Source organism: Oreochromis niloticus, linkage group LG12 (genome assembly GCF_001858045.2).
Source record: "Oreochromis niloticus isolate F11D_XX linkage group LG12, O_niloticus_UMD_NMBU, whole genome shotgun sequence".
Taxonomy (NCBI): Eukaryota; Metazoa; Chordata; class Actinopteri; order Cichliformes; family Cichlidae; genus Oreochromis; species Oreochromis niloticus.
The window spans coordinates 10,637,781-10,664,697 of NC_031977.2; the positions used below are offsets into that span (position 1 = coordinate 10,637,781).

Below are 26,917 nucleotides of genomic sequence, written 5' to 3' on the forward strand. Positions count from 1 at the left end.
ATCACATGGCAGATTTTTCCTGTATAGAGGAATTTTATGGGCCCTCAAAGCTTTTACCAGGAGCCAAAGGAAAATCATTCTAGTAAAAGTCTATTTAAAAAAATATTTTACTAGAATGATTTTCCTTTGGCTCCTGGTAAAAGCATGCCAATTTCAATAGTTTGTGATCATTAAATGCTCAGAAATATATGAAATACTGAGGCTTGTGTTAAAAAAAGTTTAGCTTACATCACCTGTTCTCCTGTGCTTATTGTTACCCAGAAAAGCTCACTCTAAACCAGGAAAACCTCTGAAACTCCTGCCTGTGTTTGTGCTTCTGTATCGGTCTTGCTGGAATAAGCAAAAGCGACACACTTGGAAAGAAACTATTGTGGTGGTAACTGTTAGTGATAGCGATATACTCACACCATCTTCTACTTCCAGCTGCTGGAACCTGTGGCAGGTGAATGATGTAAATTAACAGGCAGATCACATAGCTTAAAAAAGCAAAGTGGTAACATCTGATGAGAACTGTGTTGTGACACTTCTATCGTCAGCACACGATCTCCTCAGCGTGTAACATGACTGGTGTTCACAAAGTTAGGCTATTTGCTTGATTAAAGCAAATAGCCTAACTGCACCCTGCAGGTGCAGTAATTTACTTATAGAGGTAATAAGAGATGAGAATGGCAAGCTCATTCAGGCACCTGCAGAGGACCTTGTAGGGGTTTGTATTCACAGCCATTGTCTACAAGCCTCAAAAGGAAACCCACAATCCATACATGGACAGTTCTTTTGAAAATGTCTAAAATGTTTACATAAGGGTCTGACATGATAACAAGAGCAATGCAAGTGTTCAGAGGAGGGTGACGTAGATAGCATCAGGGTGGTTCGTGCTACAGGCAAACGGCAGGAGGCAGGGCAGGACCTGGAGCACTTTAATATGACTGAAGTCAGTGTAGTAGCCTGTAGCAACTGAAACCTGTATTTATCCTCCCCCTTTGAAATGCCGAAGAAATAACTGCAATCTGACCTCTACCTCTGTGTCATATGCACGTTATGAGTTATTTTCTGGTAAATATTGTCTGATTCCATCGGCGTATCCAGATCATCTCCGTGCAAAAGCTGAGCTCTCGGTGTTCTATTTGTTGCACAGTTTTTGAATAATATTCCGAACTCTTCACAAAGGGAATGTCAAAACAGTTGTTCACACCTCCGAACGTGTCTCAGTAAGCTGGGCGCAGGCAGGCCTGGAGCTGCTGTTCTGCCTTCTGACAGCTTTTGACAGCTGTCTGCCCAGGTTTGGTTCTCTTTAACATTCTAAGGTAGGCAGGCATCCACTGAATCATTATTTCAAGAATAAAATAAGCGAACAAGATGATGTACCCTGTACAGCTTTGCCCTCCCCGGGGCTGAGAAAATACTGTGATTCCAAATAGTTTAATAGACACAGTTTACCTCTAGTCCGTAACAGTTAATGGTTTTATTTAAATGCTGTGTCTACCTGTAGAGCTTCGGTGTGATGGAGACAGACATTTTAAATGTATTTGTAGCATTTACATCTGTGGAAAACCAGGGTAAAATCACACTTAGAAGTTCTACTTTGGCGAGATCTACAGTTACCTATAAAGGTGTGCTATACTGAACAGTACTTCCTGCTTATTATCAGAACTAAGCACCTCCCCATTTAGTGTTTACACACAGGTAGAGGACACGTGCGGGGAGCGGTTGACAGTTGCTTGTGTCCTGGTTGCCTTGAGTCTTAAACAGATGCTGTGATAGTCTGTCGATTGGGATTGCAGCGAGGGTCCCGCCGTAGGGGGAGGGAGGCCCCAAGACAGGAGGTAAGAACCTGTTTAGTTGCTAAGCATCAATGTTGAGGGAAGTCGTTTTGGGCCCTGCTCTTCCCGCTTCTCCTTTTCCCATAACAGAGTGCAGCACCACTGTCAGCCACAGAGGGCAGCCACACCACACATGCTGTGCTGCTATCCTCCACATCTCCCTGTAGTGAAAAAACCCAGGATGACCCAAATAATCCCCTTTAATACCCCCGTGCACTTGATTTCCCGATCTGCGATTGGACGGCCGCGGTATTGCTGCTGTTTGTGACAGCTGATTGGTCTTGCCCAACTTGACAGCGAGTGAGGGTTTGTCGAGCCGCCGGGCAGCCTCTGTGGCATGATGACCCATGATGAGGGAAGGCGGTGCTCCTGTATTAGCTTGCAAAAGAAATACAGTAGCTGGGAGGTAGTGCCACAAAGCTGGGAGCACTGGAGCTGGGGATGTCAGAGAACCTTGCGTGACCTTGCCAGCTTCAATCATGGCTACTCATCAGTGGCTGGTTAGGTGAGCGGGCAGTAGGATACAGCACGCCGCTGGCAGCGTTTATTGATAGAATTGTCTGTGACTGCAGAGAACAGGACAGAGACGGTCCTGATTAAAGAGGACCAAAGACATCCTGGAGAAGGTGCACTGCTCGGTGCCACTGCACACTGCACTGCCTCTGCGCCCCTGCGTGCGTGTGTCTGTGTGACTAAGCGTGCGTGTGTGTGTGAGAGAAAGTGAGAGAGAGCGAGAGAGGGAGAGAGAGGAAGGGGGCGTGTTGATGTGTGTGCTCTGCTGCACAGCCACGGTAGTGTGAACTGAATGATGCTCGCTGGCTGTCCCTCTCTCTCTCTCTCTCTGCCTGCGCTGGCTGGCTGTGCCTCTTTCTGCCGAGCATTGATGAACCATTTTATGCTACATCGTCCTGGTCTTGCTGCCGGCTGCTTCTCTTTCCTTTCGACACAGTAGGAGACACCTGCCATTTCCTCGTCGGTCCTTTCTGCTAAGGTAGTGTACCAATCTACTGTTGGCTGTCAAGCTGTGTATGTTTTTCCAAGCCGCGGATTGTTGCACTGACTCTGCTGCAGGCTTCCTATGCTGCTGCTGCTGCTGCTGCTGCTGGTGGTGGAAGGATAAGGATGATCATAATATCCCTTAGTGGCAAACATAATTGAAATGCAACCCACTATCTCTTACACACTCATAACCGTCTACCTCCTTATGCATGTCTTGGAGATGGATCAGCATGTTTTGAGCTGCTCTGCACAGGAGTGTAGGTTTGACAGCACGGTGAAGAGCCAGAGGACATTAAGCATCATTTGCATGCATTGAGGATTCATGCTTATTTTTTTCTGTGTTGTTTGTGTCCTGATGGGGAAACATGTTTAAAGGGTACACTTACCTTAGCATAGCTGGAGCAGTGTGTTTATGGTCAGTGTGTGTGATATAACATGGTTTTTGGGCTTGACGTTGGTTCCGGCTGTCACTGCCATGCCTGTCAGGAGATGTTTCTGTAGACTGTATATGCAGAGGAGATGTGTTTAGCTTTAGGTTAAGGAAACTAGTAGGATTGCTGAACTTATGTCAGTGAAGTGGAGATAGGAATACTAATTGGAAAAAGCACTCAACTGAAATGGATGCATTTGCTTGAATGGGTTTTACCAAATATTTGCTCAGATTATCCATTGTTTTCGTTATGATAACAGTGTATACTGTCTGTGTGGCTGCGTGTGTGTGTTTCATAGCTGAAAGATGATACGATGTGTATGTTTGTCCATTATAAATGGGTACAGTGTAAATATGTAAGGGGTAAAACTGTTTCTGCATATTGCATTGGTTGTAGCAGATCGCAGCATTGGCAGCGGACACACAGGGATGTATTGTGATTTTTATTGGGAGAAAATATTTTATGTGTGTCTGTGCATGAATGCACGAGTGCCTCCCAAGGTCACTCATTTGCAGTGTTTCCAGAATTAGAACTGTCAGTCTCGATTCACACCTTGGATATGAGAGAGTACTCTGACGCCAAACTCCCATCCGTACCGTAGCTCCTCCTGTCCACCTCGACAAGCAGACATGGCCATTCATCATTTCGCTGGCGATCCTTTCGCTGGCAGCAGAGGGACTTTTATCCTCACTATGCACCGGAGGCAAGTTTTCATATTTCAAACCAAAAATTTGCGTGCTGTCCACGGAGCAGATTCCTAGAGGAGCGGCGGTAGGGTGCTGCTGGTGGTGGGAGGAAGTGTACTTTTTTTTTTTTCTTTAAACCTAGCCCCAGGGTCAGATAATATTTGCATACGCAGCAAATGGGTGTGGTGTAACATGCTAGGGGTTCAGACATTTTTATTTATTTTGGCTCAGAGAGAATACTGAATTTGAATTAGAAAAATTAATTTGGTGCTTGCCTTAATGGCACATGAATAAAACCGAAGAGCAGTTTAATGAGTTTAGTAGTGATGTAATGACTGTTTTTTAAATGAAAACACTTCAAGTACTAAATATAATTTTAATGAATTACTAAACAGTAATTCATTAAAATTATATTTTAATTATACCGGGGACAATATTTACTTGCTTTGCTGCTTTACTAATGTGTCAAGATCCTCATAAGCGAATCTGTATTCAATCTGCTACATACATATAAAGAGTCTTTTGGTGAGAGGACAGAGAATAAATGAAAACAATAAAGTTCTGAGTTGTGGGTTTTGCATACAAATGCACTTTCGATCCATTAAAGTACACAGATTAAGCTGTGTGGGATTTTCTCTTTCCTTTAGGGTGTTTGAAAGCATTTTATTGCATGCAAAAGGTCTGCAAAGTTAAAAAGCTCATGGCAAAGAGATTTATTCTCTTCTTAAGAAAATATTGCTGCCTGATTGAATTCTACTTTTTTTTCTTTATCTTACCAGGTAACACATTTGTACACTTTGTAAGGCTAACAATTAAACTAACATTAATTATATAATCAAATACAAAAAAAATACAATAAAATTCAACTGTAGCAAGTCAAATGTAAAATTAATAACTGCTTAGGGGGGAAGAGAATCAACATTATCAGCTGTCTGTTTGTGAAGGATTAAAAAATGCAAAACTTTATTTCCACCAGAAAAGTTGTTGTTCCCTGTGGTGCCAGAGGGTAACACAGCACTGTCCACCCACAGTGCCGCATACTGTGTGCCAAAGTAAGGACAGCTGTTTGACATAGACTCATAGTCAGTATAAGAAGCGGACATAGCTGTTGTAATGTCAACCACTTGAAATGAAAGTTTTCAGCATCTGCATCTTGGTTTCAAACAACTGGAGGACTGACTGTCAGCTGTTAGCTCACTGGCTAATGACGTGTTTGACACCTGTTAGCCAGTGAGCACAGATAATCCTACTTTTTGAAATGTGTGAAAGACATCAGTTTTGTATTGAATATCACCCAAAATGAGTGACTGAGCCCATGAACTCATTAAGCAGATGTTTACAGACGTCAAGTCTGGAACATATTTTCCATATAAACTGGACCAGAATGCTTTTGCAACCACAATTATCGCCATCTGGTGGCCTTCAAACAGAATGCACGTTTAAGGCATTTCTGCACAGGCTTAATTTTTCTGGACGGTTTATCCACGTTTGATACCATCTAGGTTCAACTGTCACCGCTTTGGACGAAGCACGCCTTCACTGCTGGTTGTGTAGAAAGAGAGCATTGAATGATTTAGTTTACTGTAATTATGGAACACAAGTGGTGGGATATTGGCTGAGTGATGGAATAAAACAATGTTAAGTCATGACATATGTCTGGTTTTAAATTTCCTTCTGTTTTGCTAACTCTGTGGCTGTTTATGTTAACAAAAGTAGGCTAATAACATATAAAAGCTAGCTTGTGGTTTGTAGCTAGTGTTTAAAAGCATCGCAGAACATTACTAACCAATACTTTGGAATGATAGGGTGAGGTGTGTGTGGCTGGAGTCATATTCAAATGGTTTGGTCTGTGTTTTTTTTTCTTTAACAAAAGGTATGCTATTACCTAACTTCTAGTTCAGTGGTCTCAAACATAAGGCCCGGGGGCCAGAATCCACCTACCAAAGATTCCAAGCCCAATGAGCAGCTTTGAATAATATGATGGACTGCATAAATTTTGACTTTTAAATCTAAAAACATTTCTGTATTTTTCTGCATCACCTATTAAATACATTCCAGAGAGACCCAGTTTGGGCTGGTAAGGTATGGCTTAACAAGTTGCATATGTATTCATTCAGCCGAGAACATATGTCACCCTTAAAAACGTGCTGTAAATAAAAGAATCAGTGATGTGGCATTTCCGGCTGATTTCAAACCAAAGCTCTGAACATAACCTGCTCCTGAGGACATTATGCTCAGCATATGTTACCACTGTGATTTAGTCAGGTAAAAAGAGTATTTGTGACACTGAATACTCTGACTTTAAGCTTGAGATAACTCACTAACCCAATAATCTTGCACCTCTTAGCACTGGAGTTGTAGTACATAACCAGCATTTCTGTTGATCCAACTGACCAATGGCAGCCTCTTTGCAGAAGAGGGAACTTAAGGACACAGGAGCTAAAACTGAGTGTTTGAAACCATGTAAACTGTGAAATTTGTGAATTTTGTGTATCATTTTACAACTGGTGTTTTGTGGATAAGCCCAATAGCATTATTAATATGAAGAATTGTCTCCGGTGGTGGTATTGGAGAAAAACATAGATAGAAATGGTCTAAGGTGCTTAAGGTGCTTAACGTGCTTAACGCTTGGGATGTAGGATTGTGAGAGGAGCATGGTTCAGCATGGTCCTGAGTGACTAAAGCTATAGGCTATAGTAACAGCTGGAACACGGCTGCTGTTGGCGTCTGGATGTGGCCTGGATAAGGCACGTGACCCCGCCACAGTGTGAGGCATTAGTAATATGAACAGCAGGGTCCACGGCCGCTGTTACATAACACTATCTTCACTGGGAAATCTCTGTAAAGATGGCTCCGGGAGACTCTGACAGCAGAGTGAAAGTGCATCATCATTGTCTACAACTACATCGCTTGCTCTGATTGTCCCGTGCATGACAAAGCAAACATGTGTCCTCGGGGTATTTCATTTCACATCTATGCTGCTTTTTTTTTTTTAGCTTTATAAGCCTCGGGACAGATCCACCGTGTGCACATGCTCAGTGTATTTGTGTTCACGAGCTTGTCTCTAAATGTATGTATCGACTTACGTATGCCTTTACATGTGAGGTTTTACATATATCTATGTTTATGCTTACATAGTGAACACGATTGTGTCACGCCATGGCTCCTGCAGCTCAAATGTAATGTAAGTAGATTGTGCCAGCTGTCATCACGGAGGCAGTTTGCTGTGGTGGGGACTGGCTGCTGACATCGCTGGAGGTCAAAAGGGAGCCACATGCAATTATCTGAGGAATCTGCCTGCATTCATAATTGATTGTTTCTGCAGCTGATCAGGGCAGTCCACTCACTCAGTTGAACAACACTGCTGTAGTGTAAACACCATGAGAGTAGATCCCACAGAAGTTAGCTCTACTGATTGGCTGTTAGGGCGATGCTATTTTTTTTTGCCTCTAATTTACATGTTTGACAGAGGACTGACAAACCTGTAGGGCCTAAACAAAGCTTAAGCTGATGACATAGATTATGAATCTATGTAGAACTTTCTCAAACATACATAGAAATTACATCAATTATATAAATCGCAAAAACAATTACTGGTGAAATCATGCATAGTCCAAACAAACAGTGTTGGCAAAACCAATCTGAGAGCTTTGCAAACTACCAGCTGCTTTACCCTGGAGAAGCTGACCTATAACAAAGCCACTCTAGGGGTAAAATCTAGTTTGCTTAACTGATGCAACTTAAAAAGCAATTCAAGTATTTTGCAAGTACGGAACAAACTATTGAATTAGAAAAAAGCTTTATTTAAAAAAACACCAATATAAAATGCCACTTTTGCAATGTACGTGAAATGTGCATACTTCATTAAAGGTTATATAAAACACCCCACTGCGTACCAGAATGTTTGCTTTATTTTTGTATGTAGTTTCTATCAGTCGGACATCAAGTCCAGCTGGGGGTAGCACACCAAGCAGGATTACTTAGGTTTCAGTAACAGAGGCCTAGAGGTTCGTCGTGAAACACCAGCGAACCTCCAGCCATTACAGAAAAATATCTATTCCCCTGCTGGCTGGCTGTAGTTGTCTACACAAGCTTGTAGTTGCCAATAGAAGATCCTGACTTGTACTCATTCTCAGTTTCCAGTTTGTGTCACACTCTTCACAGTTCAGCTACCACTTAGTGAATACTTGGCGAGTGTTTTTAGACAAGTTGGCGCCTTCCATACAAATTATAGGCAATCTGTGACCAAAGCAATCACACGGATGTTTTCGGTGCATTACTGTGTACTGCTTTCAACCAGTTTTACCATTTTCACCAAGCAACAGTAAGCAACCTCTAGCAGCCACTCGCTAACCAGTCGAGGAATACAGAGTTTTCCCAAGTGTGGATCATTAACTGATCTCTAGATCCGAGTTACTGGGATGTAACCAGTATCCAGATCTTTTCTCTTATTGCGCACATATAGCATTGTATATTCAATTTCAACCAATGATAATGACAAACTGAAAACATGTCTTCAGATTTCTTTAACATTTAAGTGCTTGCTCATAGGCCGTCATCCGATTGTTGGGGTTTTCTCTGTATCTATAAAAGTAAATAAAGTCTTTACCTTACAATATACAGCACTTTGAGGCAACTGTCATTGCTTGACATCTTCAGTTGTATTCACAGATGTTCTATAGGGTTTGGTGAACCATTGCCTTAATCTTGTGTTGCTCCATTCTTGGACAAATCTGCCCAAGAATTAAATACAGGGAAATATCCTTCTGTCTCCTTGTCCCTTCATCACATACACAGTGCTGCCACCACCATCTTTCAGAGTCTTTTACAAACACCAATCAGATTGCTATGTGGCTTTTACTTTGAGCGGTTCCAATCTATGCACTCAAAGACACAGCGCTGATTGACATAGTGCTTCTTGGATAGTCTTTCCTTTGGCTCGCTTCTCTGCAGAGGACTTCAGAAGCAGTTTTGGAGTGACAGGTGGGTTCCTAGTCTCACACCTGATCAATTATCTTATTGCTCAGTTTGGCCTTATGGCAAATTCTAGAGACTTCTACATGACTAGTTACAAAGTGCAATGTGGTCTTAAAGCACTTGTTAATACCATCATAAGAATACTATTAGAAGTTTTACAGATGATTGAAATCATTCATTATCGGCGGGCTTTGGTGCTGGTGAAGTGGGAAATTACTTGCGTATTACAGAAAAGTGCATAAGGTGAGAAAGAGTTTAAAGAGATGTTTGTGTCCCTCTCTGACCTTTCAGCAAGTCTGTGCTGGTGGTCAGCTCGGTGAGAGCGAGGGCTATTTGGAGCTGTTCTCAAAGGTAGATGATCGTGCCTGAGGTTGGGGGTTGGGAATGATTATTCGGATCTTGCCAAAATCCACAGGCAGTGATGATTATTCGTTGGGATTTGCTTTGTAATAAAAAAGCTTATCTCCACAGGTTCATCTCAGTCTTTATCTCTGTCTCTACCTTTGTGCTTACTGCGTCTGCTTCGCCCACACTGCACTCAGATGTTACAGGTTAATTTATCCAAACTTACACAATCAGATTTTTTTCCGCTGGGAGCTATTCAAGGCCTGCTTCATGTGATATATTTGCTTTATAGTTAAAACAGCAGGCGACAAAAGCAGGATTTTGTAATGTCTGAAGTGGCTTTTAAAGAGATCGAGTCCAGTGTGTCCTTTATGTGGACATATTCTACTCTGTGTATTGTCCACCATGCTGGAGGTTAATTGCGCGCTCTTTGATAACATATTATTGGCAGGCAGCACCATGGATACGCTGTGCCAGTCACTTCAAGGTACACTAGCTGTTTCTCGACCACTTTTAAAGTTGAGAGTGATTAATGGGATGCTAATGTGCTCCAGAGTTAATGCTGTTGTTTATATGAGGATGTAATTGATTCTGATGTCCTGATCAAGTGAAATTTCACAGCAGATTACTTGAGGGGGGGAAAAAAAGCTTGTCTCTGGAGTATGTTTTGCCACACAGTCATTTCCTTTTTGCCATTCCAGTTTGCTAACTTTATGAGAAGTTACTCTGCATTGTTTTATGTTATAGGTCTCTGCGGGTTAGTAAGCTTGCTGTCCAATCCACTGCCTCTATGCTGGCCCATCAGTGAACGGGGGCATGGGATAATTGCATAAAGAAGCTGTAATAAGGTGGATTGAATTAGCTTTGCCCTGACTAAAATGAATTAAAGAGGTCATCATGACATGCAGACTCCTTAACAGACTCATTACACCTGCTCAACCAAATATATCATAATATGCTGTGTTAACTTAGAGACACTGGGAATCTAGGATTACGACCCAAATGCCTGTACGCTGGAATAATTGTCAGGATTCAATTAGTTTAATTAGCAATGTTTGAAAGCAACATTCATAACAGAAAGATGAAAACAAAGTTCAGTGGCAATCTTGATGGTAAAGAAATGTTGATTTTTCTTTCCGCTTTGCCAGACTTGACATTTGCGCACTGATAATAATGTTTGGCTTGTTAATGTTACTAAATGTAGTCAGGCTTCTATTTATGGCTACAAAAATTATATGATCATATTGTCAGAAAATTATCTGTCAGCTTTTTTGAGGAAATCACTTAAACAAGAAGTCCCAGTTTCTTATTGTGTGAGGATTTTATGCCATCTATTTATTTCCCCATCCACTTATCCAACTCATACATCTGACATACAGTAAAAGGCAGTTTAGCAGTCTGGCTCAGTGCAAACACAGAGACAAACAACCACAGTCTTTTATCTTTACACCTAAGGCCAATTTAGAATCACCAGTTAACCTAACAAGCATTGCATTGTGGAAGAAAGCCAGAGTACCTAGCAGGCACAGGGAGATCATGGAAACTCCAGACAGAAAAGGCCTGGCCCAGGAATCTTCTAACTAACCTGCTAACCAGATCTCTGTCATGTTGAGTCAAATGTTTCTCAACTTTCACAAAGTCAGTATTGAGTGGAGGAGATGCCGTGAGGCCACCGAATACTGAAATCACAATACTGTATGTGTGTGGTGAGGATAATTACAATTTCAGCAATTGAGTAGCTGCATGAGCTTATAATTACAATCCAATTTTCAAAGTAAAAATAAAGACTATAAGATAAACGTCCCTCTGTTTTTATCTCAAAAGCATTGCTGCATCTGTGTGTTCATATAGTAAGGGAGAGACATTCCCTACATGTCCTACTTTGGTGGTACAATGCTAAAAATATAGTATAGTGAGTAGGCTACAAGCCAAATGGGTGAACATTATGGTGTCCAATTGTGATCCATTTCATGATTCTACAAGTTAATGTGAAAGTTTGATCCAGAAGGCAAGAAAATGCATTATTCAGTTTCCTGAGCTAGAAACTGCAGTTTGTGCTAAACTTTAAAAGATGTGAAGGGCAACTGATACTCTTTCCACCTTTAAACACCTGATTCTACATTTGACTTTAAACAGCAGATGTTGATTCACGATTGCCAAGTTTAGTCGAAAAGATCACACCAATATTAAGACAAAGCAAACAGCCTATTCTTTGCAGTTTAATAAAATGCAATTAATAAAATGAGTCTACTTTACCAATAGAAAACTCCTCATGCCAGAATTCCAGACTATGTCAGGGAACTGTAAGCTTCGCTAACCATTTAGTTTTGGTGCCTAACCACATAAGAAAAAGTAAAAAGCAGTTGTTAAGGAAACATTTCATCACATAAAAACCAAAACAAAATATAAGACTGGAACTATGGTTGCGGGCTCACTAGCTCTATCACCAGCTCTTCAGCCTCCTGTTGAGGACTTTGTGCTTCAAAAGCGAACCGTAATCTCGTGTGTCTGATGATGTTATGGCTGGTGCCAACTGCACCAAAGCCCACCCTGAGCACATCCCGGAGTTGCCAGTGACATCTGACAAGTTGATGTGAAACCATTTTGTGTGGCGGTTGGCTTCTATATATACTGTACTTTTCGGACCATAAGGGGCACCGGATTGTAAGGTGCATTAAGTGAAACAAACAGTCAGATAAGTCAAACTTTACTTGAAGTTTGGTCCGTTTACAGCATCCTGCCATGCGATTGCATTAGTCCCTAACCATCTGGAACCCTCACGTTAATTTTTATTGAGTGGAAAAAAGTTAGCGTTCATCCTCCAGCTTTGCTTAAATAGCTGTGTCGCTAGCGAAGCACATCATTATATACCAGCTAGCCCAACTTCAGTAACCCTACAAACGTCATTGCTGTTTAGTTTTCTGTCTTCATTTCTGTCGGAAGAGATAGCAGAGCTGTACGTTTGAATTTTTTCTCTCAGTCAGAGCATGGTATATCATGTTTAGATAGAAACTTGCGAGCTAACTTCCTGCTAACTTCTAACTCCGTTAAATTTAATAAATTCTGTTTTCATGGATGATCAGTTTTGCTGCTTTACCTGGTAAAGCAGCAAAACTGATCATTTTATTAAAGATGAAAGAATTTAGACAGTTTTTAACTCTCAGTGATGCCGCAGTGTTCGTTTGACTTTGGGACCTGAGCTTACCAAAGTCGTAGTAAAGCATTTTTTGACAGATTTTTGAGCACCATGTATCACATAAAATCGGTTCGAGGTCAGTAAGCACATCTAGAATTCATACATAAGGCGCACTGAATTATAAAGCGCATTTAATTTTCTCATTTTTGAGAAAATTAAAGGATTTTAAGTGCGCCTTGTAGTCCAAAAAATACGGTATATTTTCTCTCTATGGCTACTGTAGTATATGGCCCCTTTAAGGAACAAGCATTTGCGTGGACTCAACAAAGTGCCGGATGTAAACACAAATTGTAATTTTTTCACAAAGGTCTATGAAGTGAAGACACACAAATGTGTGTGAATTAGATTAGAGAGAGGAGCTTCCGAGTGACTGAGCACTTATGGGCGGTGAGACGGATGGAGGGAGGGAGTGCATGGCTTTAAGAGTTGTGCCCTGTGGCATGGGTGCGGGGCAGGACAGAGACAGCCTGTGTCCAGATGTCTGTTTGTGTTATGGAGTTTCTAGCACTGCCTCCTTCCATGAGAGACAAACACTAATTGCCCATTGGCCCCGGGTTGGAGATGTGCAGCTGGGGACATGTGGCTAAAAATAGCACTGCTTGTTCCCATGAGTGGCGGGCACACAGCACCATAGCATTAGTATTCAGCACTAAAACATGGCATGGACAAAAAAGGTCATCTTCTGGGCATGGCCACAAATGTCAGGGTGAGGTATACAGCAACACCAACACAGGGTGGTGAGCAGCAAACAGCACCTTAGGCTTTACCCCCGTATGGATCAACCTACTGAACCATTGTCCTCTGTTTGAACACTCGCAGGAAAATGTCACTTGGAAAGAGCCGAGCGAGTGTCATGACATCTCGTGTTTTTGTTTGTAGCCCAGCAGCATCCATGCTGGTTCCATGAAGTCTTTCCCTCCGTGCAGCAACAGCCTTCCATGCTTGAGTTGAGTTACAGCTCTTCCTTTATGACACAACAGTAGCATCTGGTTCCACCTGACTGGAGCCATGAATAATTTAACAGGGGGCATTATTATTCCAGCCAGCTCCACTAGCCTGGCAATAACAAGAAGTTTAGGTAGTGCTATCACTGTTGCTGGCTAAGTGGAGAACATGGAGAAAGGATGTTATTTTAGCCTGTTGCACTCAAAAAAAAAACAAAATCTGTTGAATGGATGTAATTTCATCATGCCACCACATTTCCATAGTTGAATGAACTAATACATGATTAGAAAATATTACAAATATCAGTCTTGTTGTTGACATTATATTCTATAATTGGCTGCTGTTAACAGGATCCAACATTATCGTTATAGCTAGTTCTTCCTCTAACACCTCTTTCAAGCCATTTCCTTATTTTTTATTCTAAACTTTCTTCAGCTGCTGTGTAGATTCTCATGAACCGCAGAATTAATTAAGGGTCATTTTGTGTTGAGGATGTTTAGTACTGTCGTAGGTTTGTGCAGACGATACATGTTGGTAAAGCAAAACACCTGGTTGTTTCCATTGTTCTGTGGAGGGGTGAATTTAAGTGCTAGAAGGGGTGAATTGGATTTAAACATGAAATTTCACAGTTTGTGAGCAAACAAAAACTGTGGAAAAATGTTACGTTTGTCAAAGTCAGATTTCACTAACTCCATTTGGAAAGCTCTGTTGATACAACCAGGTGAAATCAATCTTTGACTCAGTGTCTCATTAAACCTGTATACTGTATTGTACCAGACACTAATTTTATTTTTCTTTGCTATACTTAGCCAATGATATCCCAGATGATTCTCCTTGCTGAAACATAATATGATCAACATTTGTAAAATGGATTTCAATTTTTATTCAGTATGACCTGAAATGAGTGACTGAGACCATAAATGCAATAGCAAAGTAGACTTCTACAGGACCAGAAGTATTTTTACAACACACGTAAGAGACTTCATTTTACAGACCCAGAAGCTGCAGCCATCTTTTATCAATATAGCTAATTTCCAGCTTCTGAAATGAGCTATATTGTGATGATGGAAAGACGCTGTCTCTTGGATGAATTTAACCTGCTAACAGTTGTCTTTGGGCACTGAGGACAGGCTAACTTCTGCTAAATGAAGCTAGACTGTAACACTCCCTACCAAGTCTCAGTTATAGCACAGAGCTAACAGTAGCCTGGCTAACAATAGAGCACAAACAGATTTCCACACAAAGTCAGTCTCTGTGTCTATGATCACTTTGAGACAGCAAAATGTGCCTGGAGTATACTAGGAAACAAAACAAGGCAGTATAGGATGAGCTAGCTTTGTTAACTACAAACTTATAAAAGTAGTTCTGTAACTGGTAGCTCTGAAGATGTGTTAGCTTAACAACCTCCCAACATTTGTTCCCGCTTGTGTTGATTTGAACTTTTTCCGTGGTATGGAGCACGGGCAATCGTTAGCAATGAAAGAGTCACTGTTCTTCTCATTGGGTGAAGACATATAGATCTAGTTTACACCAACAAGAAGGAATCATTTAATAACTATATACATAATATATTTAAAGTAATCAAGCATTTTTATATCTAAATAATAAAACAAGTGCCTTAGTTGACTTTTTTGAGTGTGACATCTTATACTTATGTGGGTTTGTTAATGCTTAAGAGATATTTTTCAATGATACATGACATTAGCATGTTGCTTGTTTGTTTGCAGATTTGAGAGACTATGTAAAATGAGCTGCTTTGAAATACTTTGATATATATTGAATATAATTTAACAAGTATAAGAAGTATAGCTCTTATATATACGGTATATCTCTTGGTGGGGGGGGTTATTATATACTATTATGGGAATATATATATATATATATATATATATATTTTTTTTTTTTTAAGGTTTTTGTGATGTGTTTGTGATATGTGATCTTTAAAAAAAGATCTGAATTTCACACCCGTGTCGATTCCCCATATGTTGAATGTTTAGTTAAATGCAGTTGTTGGAGTTTGCTAAAAGCAGCAGGTGGGCAGGTAGTTGAGCATGCTTTGCTGTCAGACTGAATCCGTGATGATCAATAAAGAGAGAACACACATTCTGCTTGCACTGTGTTAGTGTATCTGTTAGAGCTGTTAGAGCTGCTTTCCCACTCAGAACTCCTGCTGGCTGTGAGCAGCCAGTCACCTACACTTACAGATCGAGTGGTAACCGATTTCATCACCAGTGGGACTCAGCAACAGTAGTGAAAGGTTATTTGGAATACAGCAAATCCCAACATAAAAGCTGCACATAAACCTCCCATTGCTATTGTGACAAATAACTCCCCCACCTTCCCTGTCCCCCACTGCAGAGAAATGAAGCTTTTCCCCTCCACCTTTTGGACGAGCTTTGTCTTCTAGAGGACTACAGCCGAGCTCGGCGACTTAACCCAGAGACCCTGAGCCACCAAAGGCTACAGCAGAAGTTACTGGTGAGTTCTCTGTGTGTGAGGGAGATAAAGTCTCGTTAATGCTGAACTTTTCATGGGCCATTAAGGCCGGCTGAAGACCGCTGTCAGGGCGTTTGCTTTCGGCGCTTTTTGGCTTTCATGTCCTTCTCCCTGCTTTCGACTGTCAAGTTGTGAACCATGCTTTTCCTCCCAGTTGTTGGTTTAATTTTAAATGAGCTGTGAAAACACATCTGTTTGTGTTCATTTAGAGCCATCGTCGAGCCTAATTGGGGTCAAAGTGGCAGTTTCTTTATTGACCATGTGAATAAACTTAGGCCTTCACCTCTAAATTCCAGCACTACCTCATAGTATAAGGCCTTTTCCAGGCACTTGTGACACTTTTATTTTAATTGCTTGGTTTATATATTGTTTATTGTAGATTACCTATCTGTTTCAGATGCCGAAGCTGAGAAATGTTGATTTATTGATTGGGTCAGGGATATTAAAACAATTTAAAGGTTGCGTCATGAAAAAACACCTGGTGGAACATCTCACAACTAATGAGGTTAATTAGTACCAGCATTACATATAAAAAGAGCATCCCAGAGAGCCTGAATGTTTTAGATGTAAAGATGAGAGGGGCTCGTCATTCAAGGACAAAAGCCAAGCTCTTATGGCACTGCAGTAAAAACAGACACAAGTCTATGGTAGAAATCTCAGGATGGGTTTAAGAACTCCTGAAAAACACTGTCAGTCAACAGAGTTTGTCACTGCATCAGAAAACTGAAGTGAAATCTCTATGATCCAAAGAGAAAACAAGATCTCACAGGTTTTCTCTGGGCTTCATTTAAGTTGGACTGAAAATTTGAAGCAGTCTTTGGAAGCCATGAATGCCACATCTTCTGGGTTTAAGAGAAGTAGGACCGTTCGGCTTGTCATCAGAGCTCTGTTCAAAAGCCAGCATCCAAGATGTTATTGTGTGGGCCATTGGGGCACATGGCCCACACAATAATATTTCTGAAGGCCATATTAATGGTGAACAATATATACATGTTTTGGAACCACAAGCAATCTATTCTAGACCTGTCACCCATTTGTTACACTATGAAAGGTATTTCTGAAAAAGGTCCTGAACTGGTGAGCACTTTAATGGCAGTTTGTCCCATCACCTCCCAAATGCTTATGAGTGTTAAAAGAAGAGATGATGCAGCACAGCTGGAAAACACAGCTGGAAGTCAACTATATTAGACTATTTTTATGAAATTAAAAAAAAGATTATTAAAAAAACTTTTAGTTTTAGCATTTGATCTGTCGTGTTTGTACAGCTGTAATAAATCTAATCATTTGATCCTGTTTTTACTGACATTTGAGAGAGCCTTGTGATTTATTTATTTATTTTTTTTTAGCTAATGCGGCTAAATTAGTGATGAAGTTTTGCCGTGGTGAAGTATTTGTCTACGATTCCCAAGTCAGCATTTACTCAAACCTGCATGCAATGATTACCTAATGGGTCATCATTCAAATCAGCCTTAAGGTCAAGGTCACATTTACAGGCAATAACTGGTGAACTGTGAGCTACTATGACATTGAGGTTGTATATTAGTGCTACTACAAGGTGGTGGAAATTGGTTAAGGTAATTTTTTTGGACTTAAAGTAACGTTTTATATACATACACACATACTTCTATTTAACAGTACAATTTAAGTGCAGTGAACCTGCTGACTGTACTTTCTCGGGGCGTTAGGACACCCCATAACCATGTTGCTGAAAATCCAGTGGACGGTAAACTGGAGGTTACCAGAGCAGAGCTGTCTTCCTCCGGCTTCCTCCAGGCTGCGATCTCACAGCGGAGGCTGCTTGTAATTCCCCCGGCTTCCCCTGACGTCTGTGGTTCAATATGAATGAGCTCCATCGATTAGATCTCAGTGTGGTGCCTGTGCAAAGGGAATGCGCGTGTGCGTGCGTATATGTACGTGTCTATGTGCGTGCATGGGACTGCTGGCTTTCTCTTCTGTGTCTCCTCAGCACTTACCAGACTGTTGTTTTCACAGAGGGTGATGTTATGGGTGACATCTTTTGGTTGAACCATAAACTGAAGCTTTGTTATTAACAGCTTTTCTGTTGCGCGTTGATGAACAATCTAACTGATGTCCTGATTTTCCTAGCGATAAGAATAACGCTGGCACTAACGGTAACATAAGGAACTAGCGAAGGTGTTGTCTCTATTTAATTTCTCCTGCCATATTTTGTTGGTTTTGTGAGGAGACAATCTCCAAAAATACAGAAACACCTTCTCGTCTCACATACTGAGAGTGCGGCATTCTGGTGTTAAAGTCCATACTTCTAGTCTATAGGGGTGCGAGGTTAGCACTGCTGACTGTATCCAAAATGTATCAAAACTTTATCCAAAATGAGGATAGTGTGAACTTTATTTTTTTTAACCTATCTGCCTGCTTGTGACAGGACTGCTTGTTAATTAACAACATTTCTTAAGTGCTGATCTGCCATTTCAGTCACACACAGTATTATTTGCGAAGCAACCAAACATGAATTCTTTTTAAAGAAAAGTGATATAAATGAATTATTAATTTGTGCCTGGAGGTATTCCTGCAAATCAGTGTGAAGGACAGTTATTAGTGCATCTTCCCATGCCTGCGTTTAACTCGTAGCAGACAAAATGCTTAATGTGGAGTGCTGAGTTTATGCGATTACTTGGCAGGTGGCCTTCTTTTAGTACTAATTACAACCTTGACAACATCCTTGAGTGAGATACGGTCACACAAAATCTTTTCCACGGTGGTTGCTGGGAAACAAATGCTTTTAAAGTTAACACACATCCTATCTTGTCATTAGATGGTGTTTTCCACTGCTCAGTCAACAGAGAAATGGACTGGGAGTGACAGGCGTATTGGTAAAAGGGTGGGTGGGTTTGAAGCAGTGTTGCTGGTTTCCTCAAGCGGAAAAAGAGCTGATTATGAATCTTGAAAGATTGAAGTAGCGTCAGTAATTACTAATACTGCACGGCTCTACGTAAGACCGAGTGATGCAATGAAAAACTGACACGACGCGAGGCACTTCTGCAGTGAGCTTCATTAGCCCGGAGCTCTGTTATCATCTCTGACGGAGATGTAATCAACAAGACTGCAAGTGCACTCTAGCAAAGGTGTCTTCCTGGTTGAGCGGCTGTCTTCAGCCGTTAGACGTTTCTATCTGTGGGTTATGCTTTTGCTTGTTGGCAAACCTCATTGAATTTGATCAAACTTTGTTCCGTGTCGTCCTTTTAGGCTTGCAGATTTGTGCTGAAGGAGAAATCTTTGGGTTGCGATTGTCATTCTGCAAAAGTTGACATGAAAAAACATTTTTTTCTTTGCCAGAGCAACTCATACGAATTGCGAATTCGGTTGCTCATGTATTGCTCAAACCTTCTGGATTGACCTTAGAGGAGGGAAGTCTGTCTTCTATATAAGTGTGTGCTCACCTATGCTTTTCTCATTTGCAAAGCTTTAAGGTAATGAAATTGTTTTCAAAGGTGTCATAAAACAAAAGAAAATGATAAAGTGTTCATCAAGGATTGGTCCAAGCAAGCATTTTTAGCACCGAGCATGTGATAGATGTGGGTTACATGAACAGATTTGCTCTTTGAAATGGAGAAAATTTACTGGTTTGCTGCCCGATGAAGTAATTTGATGTGTAATCCTTTTGGCAGGGACTTAGGCAATACAATTCCTTCAGCACAACAACCAAAAAAAGAGCTATTTATGTCTCCATATCAGTTGTTTTTAATCTGTGGTCTGGAATATATCGATGGCATATTTAATACCTATAGTGTTTCTGTCTTCAGTGCTGATACACGGATCATGGACCCAAAAACTTTTTCTCTTATTTTTGGGAAAAAAACGTAACAAAACCTTTTCAGTAGATTTTCATATTTTACTGTTGATTTTGTGCAGTTTTTATGTCACCGTGTCCATACAGGCTGATGTTGATGCTCTCACCTGGTCCATTCTAACTGCCCAAACATGTTGCCGAGATAGCTTTGAAGTGGAAGGTCTTAATTCTAGAAGGGCTTTGTCACAATCGAATGTTTAACATCAGATCGGATCAAGTTGCCATGGCAACTGTGCCCCGCTGATCTGCGTGGCCCCCCTTAATGCCGCTTGCAGCTATATTGATAAGTGATCTGCCTCTGGTAGTGTCTCATTGTCACATCTGAGATGAAAAGGGGCAAGACGTATTGGCATGTGAACATTTCCCTCTTGGTTAACTGCCTTTATTCATGACTGTCAGAAGGCCTACAGTCAGACTTTCAGGTTTATTTCAGCTATGCTTGGTTTAATGGTCAAGTGACTCATCGGGGCCAAGGGATATTAGACTGCTGATCAGATCAGATAGATTGGATAAATTGCAGTGACTTTGCAGCGTAGATGTACTAGAGCATCACTTCTAAACAAACCTAACTAAAAATATTCTGTCGCGTCAACTTAACGTCTTATGCACTCCACCATCGATGTGAGATTTATCATTTATTCATGCACATTGATATTCAGAACATCTCACAGAAAGTGCTGAGAATCTGTCCCTCTCTTGCCACGATATGACAGCGCTAATCACGGAGCAACTGTTCTGGCCCAGATTGAATGACACTTTAAATACCTCATCGTGAGTAGACGATGCTACTCGGGCCCTGTTTTTCTGTTTGTTTTTGGACTGCATGACCCTGATTTTCCCCTTATGATGAGTGTTTATTAGCTCCCAACACCCACAAAAAATATCCATGTGCTTGGGGACAGAATGTTATATGAGACAAACAGGTGTGGATATGTAGTTATGTGATTTTTTTTTTTTAATCATTTGTGCATGTATTGATGTTGGAGGCCCTTGCGCTGGGGGCCAACCTCATGTTTACATCACTTGTAATGAAATTAGAGCCGCGTGGCGCCCACACTACAGGCGTCCACTGATCCTCTAATTCAATTACTCCCCTTATTAACGCTCAGATGCTGCTGGCTGACCCTGGACCGCACGCTGTTTTTGCTACACACCATTCACTCTGCAGCTCTTTTTGCTTCTCCAGTGGAATAACTGGTTAGGGTCATCCTGACACCAGTATATATTTTTTTATGGTTGTAGCAGCCGAGTTTACATGTGGAGCACTGACCAATCCTGAGTATTACATCGGTTCTTACCGGATCTCCAGTAAACATCTGGATACTGTGATTGTTTTTCAAAGATAATGTTAAGAGACAAAAAACTATCAAATGCTGAGATATTCAGATAAATACTGTTCTTGACTGGTGTTTTTTCTCCGTTATGATCCACAGATCATAACAACAGACTGTATGAAAAAGGAAAAAAAATGAGCCAACACATGTACAATCTCCTCTTTCAAAATAGATTATCTGATATCCTATGGAATTATGTCCTATGTGCTATTATGGATTAACAAATTAGCATTCAGCATCTGTCTCCTCCTGCATTACATTCAAAACTAAACTGCAATTTTTAAAGGACCATTACACAGGTTTTATTTAGACCTATTTTACAGCTTTTTGTTTTGTAACGATAACTTTCATATATGCATGCACATGCATCCACCCTGGTGCATTATGTTTCATTTTTTGATTAAGACACGTAGCATATTTGCAGTTTATGCCTTAAATGAACCAATAAGTAATCAATTGTATAACCTAACAGAAACTAGACTAAAATATTAACATTCAAAGTACTGGTAAAACTGATGTTGAATGATTTTGTTGATATATATTGAAGTCATGCTAGCGAAAACAAGGGTTGGAGACCATGGCATGGCCAAAATTATCGTGTGCAGTGACGGGGACCGAGTCTGTGACCACCAACAGTCTGTTGCTACACTCATAAAGGCTTTGGTGTGTCAAAACAGCAATAAGTCTGAGTAATTCTGATATCACTTTGCAATTGAATTGGGTCGAGTTGATAATTTTAGCAGTCTGTTTTGTAACAATACAACAATTAACTGTGATAAATTGTTGAACCAATCAGTTGGTTGCCGCATTTACTTGCAATTGGTCACCAAAAGAGAAAAAACAGCAATAAATTGCTTCAGACTGTAATTGAAATTTGCTGTCATTCCAAAGAGGAATGGTTGTTTCTTCTCTGTTATTTCCTGACTGAAAAGCAAACCTTTGAATGTAAACTGTTAGACAGTGTTGCTGTTGGAACTGGGCCCATTGCCTCTGTGCTGTAACGGGTCTGCAAGGACCTGGCATGATGTACGGTGGGATTTAGCACACAGGGTGTCTGTTGCCAGCATGCACGGAGACAAGGGTACACATACACAGACATACATATGCTGCACTTCATGTAGTCAGTGGTTTGGTTTTTGCCCGACCAGATAATACTACACCTCTGATGCACAGACAACGTTAATCACAGCCTCATCAGCAGAGAGAAGAGATGATTCGCAGCCTGCTGACAACAGCCACCTACTTCTACAGCCTGGCCTCTTATGATAGCCGTGGGCATTAGCATCACACTACTCTCTTTATTTATTCAGTGAAGGTGTGGTACCATGAAGACAAAAAAAAAAAACACCATTTGCTGCGAAACATATGAGATAACAGCATGTGACCACATTTAAAAACAACAGAGATGACAGAAACAATGCTTAATGTGAGAGATTAAATGCTGGTGGAAGTGTCTGAAGCTAAGCCGTTTAATGGGTTTATGACAGGTTTGCAGAATCCCCTGTCTTCTGACCCGCCTGAGTGCATGCATGATACTCTACAATGAGGTTAAATCATCGCACGCCCATGTTCAGGATTTTAAAGTTAAACCTCTGCCAAGTTTCTCAATCTCTCGCCACTGCATTGAGCTTATTAAATTTTCAATCTGCTACGGGCTCTCTTTCCTCACCTCGCAGGATGAATGTGCCCTTTTAATAATGTAACCGGTTTTAACAAGATCGTAAAATGTTCATCTAATTTTCATAAGCTCTGTTAGCAAAGTGACATATTCATATGATGGCAGGAATCTCTTTGGCAGTTCCTCAGTTTTAGCTTTGAAGCGCTGTGAAAATCTATTTTATTTTTATTTTTTTTCGCTGCAGCTCCTTGTTGGCTTGGATTGTTGTGCTGAAGTTTACGGCAGCCTTCAGGGAAGGCTGAGGTTGTTTCTGTGTTACCCCCATGGCTCTGAAGTAGTGGTTAGTCATGATATAGGAGATTTAGATTGGCCTTTTGGTAAGCGATAGGGCTCCACTGAACACTCCTATTCTCTTGTGCCTCATCTATAATGTACATGAGTTACACAGAGCTAAACCATGAAAACGCAGCCTTTTCAGATGAAGCGCCTTCAACGTCATGGTTTACATAAATCTTTTTGGGGCTGATGAGCGCCGTCTCTTTTTCTAGTCTTTAAAACTGTGTGTGCTTCAGTGACATTAGTTGTACTAGTAAAAGGGTCAGGGTGGCGTGAATGCAAACACTGCTAGCTGCTTTCTCTGTGTGTGTGTGTTTGTCCTCTCAGGCATTGGTGGATAATGTGACCTTCATAGGGAGATTAAAATATGTAGCAGGCATGCATTGATTTTTGGACTCACCGCTGGTATATATGGACTCATCCACTGCATAAATATTGATACTCCTAAAGAAAGATCAGGCATTGTGTGTGTTTGTGCAGTCGAGTGCCAGCTGGGTTTAAAAAGAATAATAATAAAATGATAGTACTTTAAATAAAAGAATACTTTGTAGAGTGTGTGTTTTGATAACCTAAATCTGCTCGTGACCCAGCAGCAGCTTAATAAGGTCATTCCTATTATGTGGTGGCTAATTACAATGCCTGTTACTGAAATCCCCAAGCTGCACTGTCAAGTGAAAGAACAGTTTAAAGGGACACTTCATAAACCCAAAATAGTGTTTACCCCTTCATTCATATTTATGTTGATTGGTTTTTTTTCAGTTGATTAGTCGATCTATGTTGGTTTTTTTGGTTTTTTGTAACTTTCCAACCACAGTTGGACGTGAGTGGCACCGATGACGTGGTCGAGCTGTTGTTAGCCTGCTGAGGAGGAAACCTGACTCCTGACTTTGGTAACACCCTGGTTTATTCTCCAGCACAGAGACTGCACATAAAGGATGCATGTAATCTCTGAAAAGTGAAACTCAGTTTGGTAATACTTTAAACCTGCGTTGTTGTGTTTTTTTTAGCATATGTAACAGTCAGTGAGAAAAGGAGCCTGCCACTTTTTAGACTTGTAAATTCAATAAAACACTTTACCACTTGTTTCAATAATACAGAATCATCTTCATTTGTTTGAATATGGGCCTGTTTTGAGTAAACTACATGATGAAAGTGGAATAGCCACCTTGTGTTAGCAAGTTCATTCTCTGAGTGTGCAGTTTCCTCAGTTTGTCTGTCGAATTCATCCCAGTATTTAGTCTTAAAATACCAACATGGCAACGGCCAAGAGCCAAATCAATTCCTCAAAACAGGAGTTCAGAAGTATAATTTTTTAACCTGCAAGGTTATATTAAATAAAATGAAGAATAAGAAATTATTTTAACTGATATTTGGGAAAATAATTTCTTACAGCAGTTAATAAGAGCAATACTACTACTACTACTGCTGCTGCTGCTGCTGCTTCTATTACTTCCATCCATCCATTCTCTTCCATTTATCCTTATCAGGGTAGTGGGGGTGGGGTGCTAACTACTACTAATAATGCATACTGTATTCTCTCCAAAGTGTTTTCATTTGTTTATTCTAATTATGTTTATTTCCTGCCTATATTACAAAAGTTTGCAGTGGAAAACTCTTTTTGCCAGATTCAAACCATTGTAGCTTGATGGTACGTGCTGTATCTATACTGTATCAATACTATTTAGCCAAAACTGTTCTCTTGTCTGCATTCACACGTATTCACACATAAGTTTATTGGAATTTTTGAGCATTCTTCCAGAGGTGCATTTGTGAGCTCAGACACTGATGTTGGATGAGAAAGTCTGTCAGGTTGAGGTCAGGACTCTGTGCAGGCCAGTCAAGTTATCCCACACCAAACCCACTCGTCCATGGCATTATGGACCTTGCTTTGTGCACTGGTGCGCGGTCAAGTTGCCATTGTTCCCAATCACTTTGTTACAATACCACTAACAGTCGACTGAGGAATATTTCACAACTTGAGTGAGTGCATTAGCACAACATACACTTGTTCAATATGGTATCATTTATTGATTTATTTAAGAAAACTTCTTTGGCTTCCATCCTTCCTGGTAGTTTCCTTTTGTGTGGTTGCACAAATCCATGCACCCCCCTTCTCTCTAATTGTGTGGGAAAAGATGTGTCAGCTAGAACAGAATAGTCAAGGGATAACATTTTCTATCGAAAGATCAAAGGTCAGCTTTACTGAGACGTCATAATGTCCTACAAAAACACTATTATGCACATTACAGAAGACAGTCAAGGAAAAGTGTGAAGGAGAATTTTGGAGGATCTAGTTTCAAAACCCAGTTGTTAAAAATATATCAACAAATTTTACTTATAATTAACATTTAACAATCGGCGGCAGTTTTTAGTTATGCAGTCTCCTTTCCTAAAGGATGATCCAGTGTATCATCTACTAAAGAAGCTTATACTGTAAAAGCACCTTTTGTCAGTATTTACAGAGTTCAACTTCACTCAGATAAGAAATAACCAGTAACTGGAAATCATAAGCGGAGGTTATCATTAGTGCTGTGCTATACTGCGATCTGATACCAAGTAAATCACCACTACTTGAGATACCAATACCGATACTAATACTTATAACATGAATCATCATCAATTTGCAAATTCTGAACACATTTTAATGATACAAAATAATTAGTTAAAACAACAAAACCTAGTGCATGTGTGAGGTATATATTGTAATTTTCACTTCACAAGTATCGATCCTATTGTGCTAGTATTGACCTGATACTGATACTGTCGATATTTGTAGTTGTCACTGAAGTTTACATTTTGGCAGATACTTGCTGCCTACCCTTTAATCTTCTTAAAAGTTTCTCACTACCTATTCACTACATATTTACAGTTGTACAACATCAGAAATGGGTGCTTGTGTTCAGTCTACTGCCTCTTAATTGGTGCTCGGGTAAAACTAAAGGCCAGTGATGGTTAACAGCATTTCTTGTGTAGATAGTGGAGCTGACTGATAAGCTGGTCTCTCGCAGTGTCAGAACAGTTGCGATGAGCCGTGTCTCGAGTGCTCGTCTGCCTCAGACGGGAATGCTTGTTATGGTGCTTTTTTCTCTGACCTTGTTATCATCTGTTACATTCAGACTCCTGCCTCTTGCTGCATTTAAGATGCTGCCCTCTTTGAGGTTTTGTTCTTGGTAGCTATGTACTTTGGGATAAGTGTACGCAGCAAGTGGTACTGACAGGCTGACTTGGTGTGACTCACACTACTGACATGACTTTTTGTTCACATGAAAAAGGTTTTTTTCTGGGTCATTTGCCTAGATTGCACCTCTCTTCCTTTCCATCTTGCTCTTTTACTCCTTTTCAGTTGATGTCTTGGGTATCGCACAGCTTGCCAGGGAAATAAGAGCCGGCTAAGGAAACTCCTGCGAGTGTTGTTCTTTGACAGAATTGGTGTGAATAAATGTTCACTATGTTTTGTATTTTATCAGCATCCCGCAATCCACAAGCTGCATGTGACCGTATTTCTCAAAATTAAAGCTGAACATTGTTTTTATGGTTTTACTTGGACTCTTTGGGACTGGAAGAGAAAGCAACGCATCACAGGGACATGTCAGTTGAACTTGATTAGGCTGAATCCTAATTTCTTTTATGTATTTCCACACATGAAGCTGAAATATCAACAGATTATCAGCTGCAAAAGTAGAAAAGACAGAAAAGAATAAAAAGTCATTTATTTACTGAGTAAAAACATGATTCCATGCTGGCGCATTTTAAATGTTTATCTGTTAATCGATCCTGCATGTTGGCTTGGAGGAATTTCAGCTCGTTGCTCTGCTTCCTATGTGGGAATCTTGGTGGATTTCCTCACATGAACTATTTGCTTCAGGCCATTCCACAACATTTCTGTTAGATTAAGGTCAAGACTT

General features: G+C 40.5%; 1 protein-coding gene across 5 annotated transcripts in view; it reads left to right on the plus strand.

Moving 5' to 3' along the window:
- rimbp2b (RIMS binding protein 2b) overlaps positions 1 to 26,917 on the plus strand; it is a 97,610-nt gene that overhangs the window by 4,173 nt on the left and 66,520 nt on the right. For 2 of the 5 annotated variants that reach the window (XM_025896886.1, XM_025896887.1), the window contains exons 1-2: positions 2,788 to 2,811; positions 15,758 to 15,877. Coding sequence is in view for 2 of the 5 variants with exons in the window: in XM_025896882.1 (XP_025752667.1) it covers positions 15,758 to 15,877 (120 nt within the window). In the remaining 3 variants the exon portion in view is untranslated. Of the gene's footprint in view, positions 1 to 2,787; positions 2,812 to 15,757; positions 15,878 to 26,917 lie in introns of those variants that run through there. The other 3 variants (XM_025896882.1, XM_025896889.1, XM_025896888.1) reach the window with 2 other exon arrangements.